General features: G+C 32.2%; 1 protein-coding gene and 1 long non-coding RNA gene across 5 annotated transcripts; both read right to left on the bottom strand.

The window, feature by feature from the left end:
* Positions 1–4,147: 4,147 nt before the first annotated feature.
* LOC114163952 (DNA ligase 6-like) lies at positions 4,148–12,641 on the bottom strand. The gene is made up of 14 exons (XM_085666623.1): positions 11,983–12,641; positions 11,834–11,895; positions 11,593–11,754; positions 11,428–11,516; positions 10,415–10,514; positions 10,122–10,287; positions 9,251–9,279; positions 8,269–8,277; positions 8,138–8,185; positions 7,634–7,731; positions 7,416–7,481; positions 6,466–6,625; positions 6,260–6,367; positions 4,148–5,761 (listed from the first exon to the last, which is right to left on the bottom strand). The coding sequence occupies exons 1-14, from the start codon at positions 11,996–11,998 to the stop codon at positions 5,708–5,710; spliced, it is 1,167 nt and encodes a 388-aa protein (XP_085522749.1). The 5' UTR covers positions 11,999–12,641; the 3' UTR covers positions 4,148–5,707.
* Positions 12,642–15,477: 2,836 nt separating this feature from the next.
* On the bottom strand, positions 15,478–18,685 carry LOC114196243 (uncharacterized). 4 transcript variants are annotated; one of them, XR_003606646.2, is made up of 6 exons: positions 18,522–18,685; positions 18,281–18,360; positions 18,102–18,171; positions 15,957–16,026; positions 15,797–15,883; positions 15,478–15,719 (listed from the first exon to the last, which is right to left on the bottom strand). It is a non-coding gene; the product is annotated as an uncharacterized LOC114196243 (long non-coding RNA). The 4 variants fall into 4 exon arrangements; XR_003606650.2 differs by having other exon boundaries at positions 15,961–16,026; XR_014984441.1 differs by having other exon boundaries at positions 15,797–15,851; positions 18,522–18,684.
* Between the last annotated feature and the right edge of the window lie 388 nt (positions 18,686–19,073).

Here is a 19,073-nt window from a genome sequence, read left to right as displayed (position 1 = left end):
ATGTCTACTTCCGGAAGATCCGTATGTTGAATTAGACTTAGAGGTTTTGTACCTATCATATAATCATTCACTCACAAAGTCACATCCCAATAACCAAGACTTCCTCAATACGGTAAGTTTCTTATAATATGCCAGTTATGGTTCTTATTCACATCGTACTCCAAATTATAGGAACCTTCATCCACTCTCACCACCTAATATCTTTTTGTATGTGAGTTCAATATTAGTAGATTCAGAATAATCTCATTAAGAAACCCCTACTCAATACACATCTTACCGCTACTCAACATAACATTTGTTCCTTAAAAATAACTACACTCGCATCACACATATATCAAATCAACAATCCATAGTAGATTATGGCACATTCCATAGTTCTACTTGACCACACACCCACACAAAAATAATATATCATACCTAAAACTAGCTCTACTTGGCACACACCCACACATTTTTATCTCAAAATCTCAAACATTGATTTTTCTCAAGATCCTTAAAGGTATACTCACCTAGCGAGTTTATGCTCGCTCAAACCAATCTCCTCTAAGCACTCTAGGTTTACATCAAATTTATTTTGTTCAGCAAGGAAATTGACTCCTCTAATGACAAGGTATTGGAACTAAAACTTAATGATTTCTACCAACAACCTAACCACCCTAGCCTCTTTATATTTTAACAAAAGGAATTTCTCTCAGTGAACGATTTAGTCGCCCGATAATTAAAACCCTGGAAGCCTTAATCAAAAGGTTTGCCTAGTGATTAAAATGACTTGAGCTCTCTAGACTTTGAAATTTAGAATTTTGCTCAACGAAATGGATGGCTAGCCAACGAGTTTGCAATAATTTCAAAAACCTCAAGAAATATATCTTATCAATCACTTAGTCAAATTGAGCAATTTCTACTCCATCCTCATTCCCAAAAGATATAATTTTCTCCAAATGATTTTAAACCATACCAAATTGACTAAAATAATATATCTTAATTGTTAAAACTTCACACAACTAGTACAACATAAAATGCATCAAATCAACAAAAATTTAATTAAAACTAACTATCCAAAATTCATCCACACAAACTACATTTCTTAAATCAAATTCAATGATCGTGTCAACCATACTACTAGATCATTTAACTAAAGCACTACCAACAAATTACTAGTTTCCCTTATCTGCACTAAGCCTCTGACTCAACTAAGCTCTAATAACTCTTGCTCTCATAAAATATTATACATGTACTAAAAAAACTAATATTAACAATTTGAGCATGTCCTGGCAATCCTAGATAAATAGATATTCATCTTAAGCCTTTTTCAACCACATGTAACAACCCTAAAACACATGCATACACACTTCTAAAAGTTAACTTAAGAGAAGGGTGAAGATGTATTTACTCAAAAGAAAATTTAGATCGGTTAGGATTACTATATATTTTGCTTGGATCTTTATGACAATCTCTAATCTTCAAAAGAATGAATAAGTTGATAGTAAACTTAGAGAGATTTTAGAGAGAAAAAGAATAAATAGTTTTAAAGACATGGTGGTCTTTATTAGATGAAAATCGATTGAACGATTTTTTCTATTTACAACCTTTGTATTTTAATAATAAAATTTTCAAGCTTTACTTAAAATAGATAAGTTTTAGTCCTAATTATTTTCTAGGTTCTTACTAAACTAATAAATTAGTGCAAGAGTGTGATGTAATTTCATACAATATTACAAATAATATTTTGTATAAAAAATCATTAGAAACTAAAATTACTCAAAGTAAAATAAATTATATAATATTTGAAAAATTGGATCTTTTAAAAAGAATAAAGTTCAAATAGAAAATGGAAGAAATTTTACTAAGTTATAATTGTATTTAATTTTTATTTTTTTATTGTTTCTATGACCTCATATTAGTTTTTTACTTTTATGGTAATGCCTTTCAAACTCAACAAATACATGGAAGAAACAATCCAAAATATCTTAGAAATATTAGTTGTTCTACATACTACATCTTATCAAGATGTTAACTATATTCATCATACTACACCTCAAAACATCATAAAAGCTCATAAAGCTTCATTAAAAGTTAAAAATGGTTGTCTACAAAACCCTAACCAAGAAGTAATAATCATAACAACCTCCCCTCAAGTTAGAAAATGGATGCCCATTATTCCATGTCAGGATATAATCATTTGAAAACATAATTGACGTAAAATTTTAGTGAAAACATGTACGAGTTATTAATTCGAGCATATAGGGAGAAGATGGAAGAGATTGGGTTGGAACTACATGGTAATCAATGTCTATATGCTTCATTCGTTTGAGAAAGTTGTGATTATGGGTTATGTGACGTGTCAATTGATTATCAATGTACAAAAATAATAGAATTATTTGGTTGTATATGAAGACCTTGTAGAAGATGAGAGAGGCAATGTAGCTCACGAGCATTTGTGGCTAGGGCACAATATTCCACTTCAAAAGAGGATCAAGAAATAATAGTTTGTTTCTTAAATTCCTAAAATTAGGGGATGTTCTAAGAAAAATTCAATACCTTATATTGAGCATCTAGTTTTAGGAAAAGATAACCAATCAGAATCATTAAACCCCTTTAGTTGAATTTCAGAGTCATAAGGAGAAAATAATCCTTGTGAAGGGTTGGTTTTTATGTACCTAAGAATGTGTTGTGCAACTTGTGGTGATAAATAGTAGGTCCTTGTCCAAATTGGCTAAGAAGATCTACAACAAAGTTTATACTCGGTCCTATATTAGTTAAGTACAACAATTTTTCAATAAGTCTTCGATAACAGTTTGCATTTTGGAGAATATTCTTTGCTTAAAAAAACACTTTAATGTTATTCATGGAAGGTGTGGTGCACAGTTTGCTGGCAATTTCTTGTCTCTTTTAAAATATATGGGTACACTTCCTATGGCATAGATAAATACCCACTTCAAGACCAAGAAAATACTTGAGTTCTTCAAGATATTTAATCTTAAAATAGTTATCCAGAAAACACTTTATTTTTTTCAATTTTTACTAATGAAACTCCTTTTAAGATGATGTAATCTACATACACAAGTAAAGTTGTAAAAGTAGTAGATGATTTATTTATAAATAAAGAGTGATCAAATTTAGATTGAATAAAACCAATAGAAATAAGAGAGGAAGAAAATTTAGCAAACCATTGCCTACTTGCATGCTTTAATACATATCAGGATTTAGTAAGCTTACAAAGTTAATTGTGTTTATCAACAACATTTAGACAAGGAGATGGTATTGTAAGACCCGTGAAATTTAATTAATTAAATAAATATTTAATTAATAAATGCGGGTAGTGAGAGCCTTTATGGATTTTAATGTTGATTGATGTGACGTAGAAAAGTACTAGCTCAAATGGTTGAGAGTACTTAATTATGTGAGAGGAGAGGTTTTCTGCATTTTCTATTATTGTATAGGGAGAGGAGTATGAAAATTGAGAGTTGGGTGAGGATTGAGTGAGGAAAGGAGCTGCATTGAGATAGAGTCAAAGGAAGATCATTGGTGATCAAGGAGGAACTCAACAATTCCAAAATAAGCTAAGGAAACCAGGTTAGGGGAGTTCCTTCACGTATATACATGCTTTATGATTGTTTTGTATTGTAATGTATGATCATGATGCCCTGCATAATTCCAAATCGTGGTGTTTTCGAGTTTGTTCTAAAATTCCCAGAAACCGCCTAGAGGCTTTGAATGTGCCGCCAGGCGATGCATGAGTGATAACCCAATTCTGGGTTTTTCTATGATGAACTGTCTGGCGGCAAGGGTGACTCTACTAGATGATGCAAACACTGTGCAAAAAAATGCTACTTTTCGTACTTTTCGCACAGCAGGAACCACCAGGCGCCAAGCTCTTGAATTCTGGGTGCTAGGCGCCACAAATTTTTCTAGTTTGCGCAGTTTTCGTAAAACTGTGTTTTCTTATTCGTTAACCGTCCGATTCAGGTGACATTTTGACAAGCGATTCATAACATATTGTTATTCACTTTGAACGGTGGAGATTTGCATTGGATGTCTGCAGCTAGAAATATACATCACTCATGATTGGTTGTTTTAATTCCCTAATGGTATGACTATTAATGGATGATTAAGTGTGCTTAAGTGCTGGTATGGCCTTGATTGGTGAATGTATATATATATATATATATATATATATATATATATATATATATATATATAGAGAGAGAGAGAGAGAGAGAGAGAGAGATGTGTGATTGTTGAGTATATATATATGAATTCGGTGATTGATTGGGTTCTCTAGAAACGTTCATGTGTAAAATGTGAAATTATGAGAAGTGTTATATTACGAATGTTTACCTATGGGTATGAATCTTGGGGATTGAATGGGAAGCATTCAATTACGGTAACATGGTTAGGGTTTGGGGAATGATTCATTGAATTGATTTCTATAGTGTAATAAGAACGAAATTGTGATTATATGGTTTTACTTGAAGAGTTGAATAATTGAACCTTTGTTACCATATTCACGTGTGAACTACGAAGATAGACAGAGAATTGGGTTTGAGAATTGTCAGAAGAGGCTTGAAGGTGCTCGAAATTCTGGAATTTCTCGCTAAGCGCCAACTTAGCAGGTCCTTTACTGCGTGGCTGTGATGGAAGGCACTGGGGTTGGGTTCTGTTGCAATCCTAAATGGAATTGGAAGGATGGATTTTAGAATGTTTTGAATGATTAATGGAAGAAAAATAATGTATTAACTAAGGAGTTGACTTAAAACTTAGAATTGAGTGAATATTGTATACTTGAGTTGACTTGGAGGAGCTGAAATTATGGGCAGAGAACATGAGTTGTTTAATTGTGGTGTCAAGGTAAGACTAATAGGAATTGTATGAAAAATAAAGTAGTAGTACTTTGGATTATTGGAGAGGGGGCCTAATTAATGGGACATGGAAATAACTAATGGTGGAATTGGTCTAAAGGTTGAAGTAATTTGTGTGGGTTGATCTATGTATTGGGTACTATGTCTGAAGTACAAGAGAGGTAAGTCTCAGTACATATAAGTGATGCGTTTCATGGTTGTAGTCTAATGCATATAAACATAGAAAGAAAGTTTTAGAGTGAATACTTAAAGATTTAAATCTGTAGAGAGTTAAGGACAAGTCTCAATGGGGTTGAATTAATCTTGTGGGCTTGCGCACTGGGTGATGCATTAGGGAACTAGGATTACTTGGTAAAATCGAATGTAGTGGAAAAATAGTATGTCTCGCAGTACTGGTGCATCGCCTGGCGGTGGCTTAGAGTCATCAAATGATAGTTGTGGGTTTAGAGGGCTACTGGTACGCATGCGCCTGGCGACGAGGGAAGTCCCGCCAGGCGATGACTGCAACAGTGGTGTGTTTATAGGCACTATGTGCCTGGCGGTATGTGTCTCCTACCCGGCGGTCTGGAGGTAGGCAACGCTTGGCGCCTCATGAGTAGCGCCAAGCGGTTTTGCTGCAGCAGATTGGTATTATGCTTGCTATGATGTGCGTGATCTACATGGCTTCTAGGATATCTTAAAGGTCAGCTTGCTGGTGTTCCTTGAGTTGTGGCTCAGAACGTATCCCTTGACTTAACCTCGGGATAGGGGTTAAGCACGTAATACAGTGAACCAAATAAGGCTAAAGTATTCATGAGACACATTTTCTAAGCTCATCACCAAATATATTAAGCTTGAGTAAAAGATAATTACTGCTCTCCATTTGCGAACATGATATCAAAAACAAAGATGCATATATCCACCTGCACGAACAAAGAGAAGATATCAGAATTAAATCCAGAGAACTAACTGCAAATAGAGTTGAAGAAGAGAACTAGAGAAGTACAAAGACAAGAAATACTACTGCAAGAACTAGAGCAAAACCAAACCACGTCAAATTCAAAGGAACCAAAGCAAAGCAAAATGACCTGACTAGAAAAATCGAAAGAAAAAGAAGAAAAGAGCATAATTTCAACAGAGCTCTCCAATCCCTCTAAAATTTCCATGTTCTTGACAATTAAACAAATGTTTTAATACTTCATCCTACTAAACCCTTCTAAAAGTTACCGAGTCAGGTAACATTCCTAAGATTGTTAAATAATTGGTTTTTATCTAAGTTAACTACAACCTGAAATTAAATAACTATGCTGTCCATAGAACAAACCAGTATCAACTAAGGTCAAGTCTTTTATTTTGAACTGTAGTACTGAATATAATTAATAAAAATAACGTGTTTTATAGGCCAAATGCAAATGTCCAACCTTGATGCTCTCTGCAGTAACTAATGCATCTTTTCCACCTCTCCCACGTGATGATAGCTCCTGGAAAGACATAATCCTGCATCCATTTTTCCTGTCAATACCAACAACCTGAAAGGTACAGGAACCATAAAATTATGAGTAAATACTAGGAGCTAAGTTAATAAGAACAAATATAAAGAATATCACGGCAAGAATCTTTTTTGTACTTCCGCATCCATTACGAAAGTTGATGCAACAGGCTTGCTGGATTCCTTGATTATGTCAATCAGATCAGGAAATCTTGAAGTTGTTTCATCCCCATTTCTTGAAAAAACACAAATTGATCCATCAACTAATTTATGAATTTGAGCCCGCTGACCATCATACCTGGGATTCAATTAAACTCAATTTAACAAGTGATGTGAAATAAAAGGCAATTCATCTTGAACAAGAGACAAGTAATGCCGAAGTGGATGTTTACCCTGAATAATATCACCGTTTTGAAAGGTATTAATAAACAGGCAAGATCACTATCTATCCAAGAAATTTTTCAAGTTTCACATAAAACTGATTATACATGAAGCAATCTGACATTTTTGCACCTACTACTACCTCTCTTTTGTACAATAGTGCAAGTAATCTCTGCACTACTACAGATATTTTAGAAAACTTTGTAAAAGATAGAAATAAGATTAGAATTTCAAATTTTGAAACTTAGAATATTAAAAATTTAGTTTTTTCTTTTCACCAGCAACCTGATGACTCTGCCTTGTACCAGCTTTCCTGCCATCAAAACGACCATTTTTAAAAGATTAAATGTTCAATTTTGATACTAAAAGATATTTTCTTTTTCTTTTTAATAGTCAACTTGGAAAAAACTTTAGAATTCACAGTCAAGGAAACTTAACAGCACATTGTCCCATAAGTTTTATAGCATTGACATACAAATTTGACAAATTAAGTGATGTAGAATTGCAGATAAAATTACTATTTTAATATGCACATGCTCTAACAAGCAATCTGTTGTGATTGAAACTTCATATGACCCAGCTAATATATCCACCCAAAATATTAAATGACAACTTGCTTCTTCATGTTCATCGTTGAATGCAATGAGATGTCAAAAGAGAAGTGAACACAAAAGGAAACAACTAACTAATTAAGGAATAGCGCATACTTATATTCACATGTAAATGCTTTATTTTCAAATAGCTTCAGTGCTTGAGGAATACCATTGGTGATCCTATGAAGAAATGGAAAATAAAAGAATCAATTGGGAGTTAATAAAATACGTGAGGACTTGTGAAGACTACTGAAGTTGACAAAAGGTTCTAGAAACTTGAAATCAAATCATCAAGGTTTCAGGAAAGGGCCAATATATGGAATAGTGTATACTTTGCTAGCATAGGCTTAATAGGGATGCCTGGAACCATTGATAAACTTGAAACCAAAAAATCAATGCCTTTGTTCATGAGAGATGGAACTATTAGATCCTGCATAAGTAGATGACAACGAAATTTTTTATCCTTCATGAATTAACCTTAAAACAAACAAATATGAATTACAGACAATCAAGAAAAAATCAGAACAACTTCGACAAAGTTATTGGAACCTAAAGACGAAGTCCTGATAAAATTGTATATCAAGCTTTATCAGTATTTGATCATATTAATCAATGCAGTAGATACAAACTTATAAAGCCTATACTTTCTCACTTTCAACAACAGCTGCTCAGAAACAAGAAAATATTTAGTGCCAACCTTCCTATCTCCTACCTACCATATGAGAGTAGAGTACCATAGAGTCTTAACAACAGCCTAATGAATGCAATAATGCTGTGGTCTCAATCAGAAAATCTACCTCAACGCAAGACTCACAATTCAAATAAACAATACTTACCAGATTTGGCAGTATGTTATATGCTTCAACAACTTCCATAGAAAGAACCTGGGGAGTGAGGAAAACTATTTAGTGACAGATATAAATTGTCACTTCTACTATTAAACTGTAACAAAAAAAGCCCCATGAACCTTATTGACCTGTAACAAATTGTTAGTGTTAAATCCAATTAAGAATTGCAGCCCAAATAAATACACAACCTTGCATGTATCATTATCTTTTCACACAGTTTCACAAAACTTGTTATGGAAAATAGTTATTCTCAGTAAGTTGGTTTTTTCTAACTCAATCATACAAAGCCAGCTAGTAAGTCAGGTTTACATTCTACTTATATATTATGATTTAGCCATATTCCTTTTTAATATGGGATCTTCAACACACCAACTCACGCTGAGAAATGAACATCTCAAACATAGAATTAGATATTTGTGGATAGTCTGACAATAACTCGACAATGGATGATACAATAGGTCCAATAAATCTCATAGGATAAGCTTGAAATAGCTATGATACCATTTTATTAGGTATGTTCATGTCTAACTCAACCACAAAATCCAGTTTGCAAAGTGAGGTTTGTACCACCTTATATATTATGATTTGATCATATTCTTAGTCGATATGAGACCTCCAACCGTTATAACTTATATGTGACAGATTTAAAGAAAAATTAAAGGGGTAAAAGATTGAAGGGTAAGACTTCCAAGTTTGAGCCAAGAGAAATGATAGATAAAAGAAAAGGAATCATGAATGCTAGAATTGAAAGCAAGCCTATAATCACTAAATCATTAAAGTTACATTGAAATTTGAAAATTACTATACTACCATTTTTGCATAATTTACAAGCTAATTACATGACACAGACCTCTTGGCTCTCACAAATCTAGGTTCACTATGATTTGATGAAAATCACTACAAGTTTTACAGGATTTAGCTGGAATGTAAAAGACAAAGGTCTTGTGAAGATGCACTATTTATGCTTTTACTTTGTCAGAGCATAATGCTCGAACATTTAAGAAGTTTCTGTTCTCGAATTTCCCATCAGACTGAAATGCTGGGGTTTAAATTTAGTGTCTAAGAATGTCATTTTGTCTAGCTAACGGTTCCAGCATTTACCTTCGAAATAACATTCTCTTCAGCTTCAACTACTTCAGAACAAGTAAAGAACTAAATAGAAAGAATGTGAGGCATTGGCGAGCTTTACACAACTGATGTGCTTTCAGTTTGTTCATTGGGTATTTTCTTTTCTCTTCCCTATGGAGAATTTATCCTAGTGCAGCAGTAAAGTTGCACCTTGATGACCAATTGATCATGATTCAAATATGAAAAACCCTCTATGCATATATGAGGATAAGAGTATGTATGGTGACCCTCCCTAATATCATTACTTAGTGAGTAGCCTGCACGTTAGTTAATTTTCTGTGGAGGATATATTATCCTCGGCCACTGCACTTTTTTCTCTCCCTCTTATCCGAGAATATTTTTTCTATTGTATTAATACTGAGTAATGTAAATGAAATTTTTGCTAGACATTCAGGGGTTTAAAGCAACAATCATATTGATGATGTCTGTTGAATTTGGAAGGAGGGCATTTAGAAAGATAGGGAAGCTAATCTGATAGAAGGGAAAGCTTTTATTCTTGTAGAATGTAATGTATAGATCTTGCATATAGTCCATGTACATAGACTCTTCAGGAATTACTGGAGATTATTCCCTAGGATTATAACACGTGAGGCAAGGCAACTTAGCATTGGATAGTTGAACTACTTCTAACAAGTCCTTGTATTATATGTTACTCATGTTTTTTACTAAATGTATTTTTGGATAAGGTTATCTTGTATACTAACATAATCTTATCTCCTATTATCGTATTAAATGGAAGTTCCTCTACATATAAAATGGCAGATGAAAACTAATTATTATGAAAAAATAATATCAACCATTAAAAAGCAAATAGGTAAACAAAATAGCACATAAATACATTAACTTGGACATAGGTAAAAGAAGATGACTGCAGAATGCCCCTGAAGTTTCTCCTTCAAATTTTCTGCAGTTCTTCCTTGGTGAAAAGTAGGGCTAGAATTCATAGCAACAGCATGAGCCCATGCAGGCAAAACAGTTCTAAGCATGGCCCCTATCCTTAAGTTCCTGACCTACACATGAAGCAGAGTTCAAACTTGGACTGAAGCAAACACGGATACAGAATAGGGTAAGCTTCCCTCCCACCAAACTTCTATTCAGCAAAAAAAAAATGAATACTTTGAAGTCAACAATTTATACCTCTATATAAAATGAATCTGAAAAACCAGACATCACACGACATACGCTTTGATACTCCTCTGTTTCAGGATTGAAACACGCCACAAGAAATGGACTATACCTGGAACAGTAAAAGATCCAGAGATAAACAGCAGTAAAGTAAATCGATTTCATACAACAAATAGAATCATTGTGTTGGTGCAGAAAATGCATACACTTTTCTGCCACTTCATTTTCCATTTGTTGTTTTAAATAAGTTCTTAAGTAATCATGCATGGCATATCAACCAGTGAGAAAAATAATAAAACTTCATGATTTTACTATATATTATAGACACAAATTTCTATCACAATTACAAAGACTGGCCTATTGCTCGACATAATCATGTTCATTCTTAACCAATCACATGGATCATAATATTTAAAACACCTTTTTCAAACAAAAGTGCCACTCAAACTTTTTGTGATTTATACTTACTCTAATGCATCAGTTATTGATTATACTCCATATTTTATAATTGTTAGATATGACTATTGCTTTATTGGTTGCACCTAACATAGATATTTCACCCAAAAATTTCATACTAAAACAAACTATTGCCATTTTTTGATTTGTTCCAAGCATCTGAGAATGAAACGACATGCACTATGCGCTGAGAAGTTTAGGCCTACACACATGTACGGTTAAAGCAAAATTCACTAGGCCTACACAAACATTTGCTTCTCAGTATAAAACACCCTAACCCAATTATATGTTCACTGCTCAAAATGTTTTACCCTAACTACTGAATGTAAGGGTTTCTAATAACCTAGCCCCTTGCTCCCACAACCTAACCTCCAGTAAAACTTGGTTGTCCAGTCACAAATTTGGATTTTCTGCTGAATATTTTTGTGTTGTTTTCTGTTGCGCTTTTAAAATATACTGATGCATACTCCTTTTTTAAAAATGAGATAAAATAATTTCAAGTTAATACAAGTTTCATTGCAGCATCTTAAAATGATTTTAAGAGAAAACAGTACGATGATTAAAATTACCATCCAGCTTTCCTTCCATTTCCTCGCCAAGCACCAATCGGTACTAAATCAAGAGTATCATTTAATCCTTCCACATAATCTCGCTTGACCTACAAAATGAATGATCAGAATATGATACAGATTTAATACCTAAAATGTCCATAGTACTGCAGGGCAAATACTAACATTTAACCATTTGTCTGAACGCTTTGATGGAAAATAGCCAGCCTCAACATCAAATGTTTTCATCATAATTCCTTCGCAAGAAGACTGGATTGCCTCTTCCAGGAAAGCATTTACCTTGGTTAATGTGGCTTCACAAGCTAAGCAAGCATCATCTGCTTCAATCTACATTTAAGTACTCATATATATGCCTTTTATAAATAGATTTCAGTAGAAAATAGTAATAATAATCTGAAGCACTTACAGTAATTTCCTTTGCATATTCAAAATACCCAGGTTTCTCATCATAGAATAAATCCTTCAGATCTGTATAATTTCCAAGATAAACAAAAGGATTAATATGAAAGTGTAATTACAAGTTACATTTTGCCTCAGAAAATGCAGAAGATTTACAGATGATTAGATGCATACACTTTCGTCTATGGCGCAGAGGAAAACCCAATAACCTACAAATCAGACATTTTCACAAGAAGCAATATAAAAATATTCATCGGTGGCAAAGTATCCACCGTGGTCAGACATCCAAAGATTGAAACACACACAAAGCTTAAAAAATATTAACAATGTTTAAATGGGGTACCACTTACACAATTAAAATTGTATTAAAGGTTGGTTGACACAAACACCCCACCACCGAAAATTGACAAACAAAGAATTTTAAATTAGGGGACAAGAACCTTTTATTCTATTTGAAAACGACAACTCAAATATAATCAATCCTCATGCACAAACAAAACGAAGCAAAAACACTAATTAAAATACATAACCAGAAAAGCTAAGAGTTAACTTGTTTGACGATACGAACACCTCACACCACCAATCTTGTCGCACAACTATCTTCTCGCACATATATCTTCTACAATTGAAAAAGAAATTCCAATGCACACAAATTTTGTCACCAACAGCAATACGAATGCCTTTCAATCAAATTTCGTCCCCAACAGTGATCCTTCCCCAAAATTTCTCCCAACAGCGAACCATAACCCTAATCCCAATTTGTTCTAATTCATTAACCTAATCCCCCTTTCAATTAAACATCATGCCATTCTGACACAGTAAATAAACAACCACGTCACTGTACAATGCACCACGTTAGTGGAAGAGTGACACATATACATTATTATGTTAATGATTTTAACGGTGTTAAGTAAAATGACTTAATTGAATGATATTTTCCAAATTTAGGACCAATAGGAAAAACAATTCTAAAGTAGGACCAAATTGAAAAAAAATTAACTAAAACTAGGACCAAATGACTATTTAAGCCTAAAATGAAATACATATGCGCAGGTATTTGTTAAAGGAAAATGTAGGTATATTGTGTAATATGGTTCCATATAAAATAAATACAACATGGAATTAATGTTAAAATTTTTAAATAGAAATACATGTGTGTTATATTAAAATGAAATGTGTATGCACGGGTCGTTATTGAAGTAAAATATAGGTATATTCTATAATATGGTCCCGTATAAAAATAAATACAACATGAAATTGATGTTAAATTTTTTAAATAGAAACATGTAAATAATAATAATAATAATAATAATAATAATAATAATAATATAAATGGTTAATAATAATAATAGTAAAAGTAATACCAATAATGCTAATAATAATACTAATAGTAATAGTAATACAAATAAATAATATTGTTATTATATTTAAATTGATAATTTATTTGAATAATTATATTTAAGCGGTTTAATTATTTGGTGTATGAGATTGAGAGCTATCAAGTTAAATCAATTTTTTTAATCGTAAGTGGTCTAGATTAAGTAACTAAATATGACTATAAACTTTTGAATATAAAGTAATTGAACTAAAGTAAATCAAATACAAAAAAATATATGACTTATTAGCAAAAGCAAGTTTGAAGCAAAGAATTGATAAAGTCATGTGCATGAGAATCATAGGTGTTTGATGAAGATTTATGAAGATCCACTTCAAGATTAAGTTTTTAAACTGTTAAATCTGAAAATAATATGTTAAATGTAATGTTTTTGTGTTATATCATGTTGGTAGGCTATATGACATAGGTTAGATATCTTGTGTGCCTCAGTGTGTCTCTTTTAATATGTTAAAATGGGTTTTAACAAGTTAAAAGGCTTGTAGTATATAGTTTCTGGTATGAATGCATTCAGTCAGTTGAATTATTTTTCAATCGACTGATTTCACTTAAGTCAAGAGAAATTAACTGACTGTATCGAAAATTCAATCAACTGATTTCACTTAAACTAGACTATATATGTTGTGTTTTCGAGAGCAAAGTCTCATTTTTGAGTTTTTGAGCACGAAACTTTGTCATTCTTCTCTAAAAAAACTCTCTCTCTCTACAATACATAGTTGAAACTCATTGTTTGAAGATTTTGGTTGATCTTGGAGGCATTTTGGCTTGTGAGTAGCTTGAAGAACACATGTATGGTTAGCTAGGGACAACCACCATCAGGTTTGAATGTTCTTGTGCCTCTGGTTGGTTTGCCTGATGTGATTTCAAGTCTGTAAGTGTGATTCTTACAGGGTGTGATTCTAGATTTTTGTGTGGAGTCAAAAATCTTGTGAGTTTCTTTGTTCAAAAGTCTAGTCTTGGTGTTTGATTTGTAAAACTTTTGAATATAGTGAAAACCAGACTTAGGTTGTCCTAGAAAACTGGATGTAGCTCTGTGATTGAGTGAACCAATATAAAAATAATTGTGCAATTCTCTTTCCCTCATCTCACTCACCTTGAATCACTTTAAAATCTCAAGAAAATCAAGTAATCCACTTCTTATTGTGTTTTAATGCGTTCTTGTGTAATCTTAGGCTATATAATAGTTAGAAATATTGATTGGAATAAGTCTTGTATGTAAAAGATTGTTGTTTGAGTTAAATCTACGAATTCTGCATTCTACATAAATCTCCAGTATTTTAGCCGACTGATTTGTCTTTTTAATCGACTCTTTCATAGCTCAAGAACAAATTAGTTTGTTATTTTATTTTTTTAACCGATTGAAAGATTATTGGTCTGCTGCTTTTACATCCTAACTTTCTAATCTATTTGATTCAATTGAAAAGAGTTTTAAGCTTTCGAAAAAGTTTTAAATAGCCAATTCAACCCCCCCCCCCCCTTTCTTGGCTTAAATCACCATTTCAAAACTAACAAAACTTACCATCACTATCCAACAACAACATTAACACACGTTCATATAGAGATTAGCATAGGAAAAAAATTAAAGAGAACCACACACCCAATCTTATTCATAGCTAACATTAATTCCCATCACAACGTGTTCAAACAATTTGACTTTCTGATATAATAATACACTACAAGAAAAAATATTTTTAACTGAGGTTTATTTTTACATTACCCAGGGTTAAAACCTCTACTAAGTTCTTTACCCGGAGTTTTGATTTCCTCCGCTAAACCATCCCTGGAGAATGTGTTAGTCGGGGTTTTTACGAACCCCAGGAAGCACCAATCAATAACGGAGGTTTTTTATCCTTTTGTATTTAACATAGGTTTTAAAACCTCAGTTAAGTTTTGTGAGTTTAAAACTCTCGGTAATTACCATGAATTTTGAAACCTCCATAAAATATCGTGGATTTTGAAACCTCCATAAAATACTATGGGTTTTAGAACTTCCATAAAATAACATAGGTTTCAGAACCCCCATAAAATACCATGGGTTTCAAAACCCCCTAAAATACCCTGAACTTCAAAACCTCCGTAAAATACTATAGGTTTCAAAACCTCCGTAAAGTACCATAGATTTTTAAATTATTATTATTATATTTTTTTACTCATTTATCATTTATGTATTCATATATATTTTTTCAATCACAATTATTTACATTTATTCTATTTTTTTAATCTATATTTAATGAAATTATACATAAATAGATATAAACTTATCAAATTGACAAATTATTTATAGATGACTAAATGTATATCAAAGTATAACAAATATACGAATTCAAATTCAAGTACAATATTAGTCAGCAAAAACTATCATGAAGTACTGCAATGATTCTCAAAACATAAAATGGTTCAATTAATTTCCACATTATATTATATTCTTCAACTATCACATATGATTTTCCTCATGTCCAGAACTTGTTGTATTAGTTGGCACACTTCCTTGATCAGAAACCTACAATATAAATGTGAATCATAATTACAAATATAAACTCTAAAAAATAAAAGAAGTTATGCAGTCTTAAACATTACCGGTGCAGGATTGAACATAGTCAACTCATGAAGCAATATTAGCATCCTTAGCTCTCTCCACAAGGTAATATTTGCATAGTCATCAATCTAGCTTAGTAAATTTGAAGATATAAGATGGTTAACACAAGACAGAGTAGTGTGTTTATATTGGGACACATACCTACGTTTAAGAATCCTCCTTTGTTGAAACAAGTCTGTCACCATTTGATTTTCATTTGCATCATATCTGACTAAAACAACAGAAATCATAATAATTATAATCATGATTAAGAAAGAAACCTAAAGTAGAAAATAAGATGAGAACTTTTTTCATTTCATATACATGTTATACAGGTATAAAGAAAAATTAAAACAGAGTAATAATTTCCGGGAGATTAGCTTCCCAAAATATACCCTTTTGTTAGAGATGTCGTACAACACATGACGTGTTTACCAACTACTTTCCTCGTGCCATTTCATGATAGAAATACATTGTAAAGGATAACATAAATTTAGTTCGGGTGGTGATGATAGGAACCATACAAAATTATAGTTAACATAAGCATATGTTTAATCACATCATTGAACTAGAAATCAAAATTAGTCTGAAATGTAGTAATGCTACCTAATTTTCTATTCTTATAAAGAATTCTGCAAGGAGTCTGATACTCTACAAAGAGTCTTTACATGAGTGCTTATTAAAAAACCCTTGAGCACTTGGATATTATTTTCTTCTGTTTTCTTCTCATTATTTGCAACTGCTACTCTATTCATATGCAACCACACCCTCAACATCAATCCTCCTTCTTTAGCATTTTATAAATCTACAATATGCCCGAAGGAGAACATCTTCTATGGCACATCTAATGTTGATGAGTCCTTCAGTTACTATTCTGAAGAGCTTCATGGTTCTTATTTTGAACATTGTTCAATGGTTAGACTTCCAATAAGAGATGCAGAGCTTGTACCTAACTCGAATGGAAGCCTCTTTGACTATGTATCATCTGATATTCTGGTTAAAATAGAAGTGTCTGGTGAGTGTTCTTCTTGTTACCATCTTAGACGAGGCCAATGTCAACTTGACAGCCAAGGGAAGTTCTTATGTATACAAGGTACCTTGTTTATTGATGGAAATAATTTGTTTCAACTAGCTCCTAGGCTGATGATTTATCTCTCGTAATTCTGATGTGGAATGAAGAAACCTGAACTAAGTATATCTAACTGGTTAAGTTATGAAGCAAGCACTTAAGGATCCAATATGAGTTCTCACTTTCTCATGAAGTTTAGTTATAATAAATGGTTATTTAACCGATCCAAGTTACCACTTATTTCTACTTAGGTTTTATTGTTATTTGTTTTTGTTTAATTCCTTTTTTTTTTCATGTTTTGCAGAGAAAACTAGTAGAAAGGTCAAGATAGTGGTAGCAGGTACAACTTTTTCAACCCCTGATTCTCTCTACAGTGATTTATTTAACTTCGAACACAAAAGTACAACATTTTGTAAATTATTTGTCAATCTTGTATCATAGCAAGTTAAATATCTTCACTGGTTGATGAAGTTTTCCAATATAAGTTCATCTTATGAATATGATGAGTGATTAAATACAGAAAAAAGATGTAGATGTATGGTGACTTCCTATAACAAAAGTAAATAAATAAACAATCTCCTGCAAACAATCTCATATGAAAATAAACAAAGCATCATGGAGGGTATTTTTTTTCTTATTTTAACTCCTTACTGTAATAAACCTATAGCTACATCAGCTGCTGGAGCATTGGGAATTTTGATGGTGTTGGCTTGCATCTTACGAAGATACTATTTCCACAAGAAGAACCCCATTTACATAATGATTGAGAACTTTCTGAAACAACATGGGCACCTTTCAGCCAAAAGGTACAGTTATATATATATATATATATATATATATATATATATATATATATATATATATATATATATATATATATATATATATATATAAATTGAACCCATTAAGTAATTTTTTTATTTAAAAGGGAGGTTTCATACCAGTTTATAAGGTGATTGAAACTACTGAACTTATGCATTCATAATTTTGCTTTAGAGGAGTAACCACCTTTTGTTCTCGTTTCAAAAGGAAAAAGCAGAAAAACAACTCTTAATAAATATTACAAGTATCAAGGCTCAACCAATCAACCAAAAACTCAATCCATGAGTGTAAATTAAAAATCAAATCCACAGCATATTATAAACTAAATACAGAAGCAAGAAGCAAAACACTTCTACTACATAACAATTCCAGTTCAAAGTAATTAAAATCTGAGAATATTTATTCAATAAACTCACCTTACGAGACCGTCTTCATTAAATCATGAATCAATCTTTAGCTTGACCAATCTTTACTCGTTTTTCGTCTCTAAAACACACGAGTTCTTTATTTAGGTTAGTGTTCACAGAGGCTTTTTATTTACAATTAATCAATCGAGGGTTCTAGTAAAATGTTACCCAAAGTGTGATAATCTAACCTTACAACTCACCACCGACATCGGGAACGAAGAATGGGGATGAGATGAGTGCTCTGTGCTGCTGGAAGTCGTGAGTTTTTCTTGGTGAGAGATGGAAAACGAAATTGAATGAGATGAAAATAAAAGCATGTGATGAAATCAAAAGAGTAATGACACGAAATTGAAAGCAAAGGAAAAATTAAAATCAAGGAGAACAGTGGTGAGGCACAATCGTTGATCGATAACAAAAGTGAAATCTAACCTTGAGCGAAGAGGAAGAAATCAGACAGAAGAACAATTCGTCTTCCTCCTAGGCACTGTGATTTGAAATCAGAGAGAAGCAAATTTATTGGAAGGCACGCGAAGATGATAGATGAGACGTGAGCCAAGTTGCTTCTCAGTTTTTGACTGAAAATTAAAAATAAATAAATTAGAAACTAAATTTTACTGAGGTTTCTTGAAAAAATTTTGGAACTTAAGGAAAGTTTCTAAAACTTCTATTATGTTTATGTCTTACTAGGGTTATTATAATCCCAAATAATAAACCCCTATTAAAATTATATTTTTTTATAGTGATAATAATAATAATGTAAAATAATATTAATAATAGATTAATAGTAGTTATCAATAATAATAATAAATATTCATTAATACCAATCATATTAATACTATAATAGTAATATTAATAATTAGGTGTAATAAAATAATAGTGTTGTATGTTTAAAATTTATAATTACACTTTTGAGTTACATTATATTAAAATAAAATGTATACACGGATCATTGTTAAAATAAAATATAGGTATAATGTGCAT

This window comes from Vigna unguiculata, chromosome 9, assembly GCF_037176805.1.
Source record: "Vigna unguiculata cultivar grain cowpea cultivar isolate G323 ecotype 2 chromosome 9, ASM3717680v1, whole genome shotgun sequence".
Lineage (NCBI taxonomy): Eukaryota > Viridiplantae > Streptophyta > Magnoliopsida > Fabales > Fabaceae > Vigna > Vigna unguiculata.
Note: the sequence above shows the minus strand (reverse complement) of the source record. Positions and strands in the feature narration are given on the sequence as shown.

Excerpts from the sequence above, each read along its gene's own strand:
- LOC114163952 (XM_085666623.1), bottom strand. Across the intron at positions 11,755-11,833 it reads AATATGCAAAGGAAATTACT|ATTGAAGCAGATGATGCTTG; the intron begins GTAAGTGCTTCA and ends ACTTAAATGTAG. Across the intron at positions 9,280-10,121 it reads CTTCTTTTACCTATGTCCAA|TTGAAGCTGAAGAGAATGTT; the intron begins GTTAATGTATTT and ends GTTCTGAAGTAG.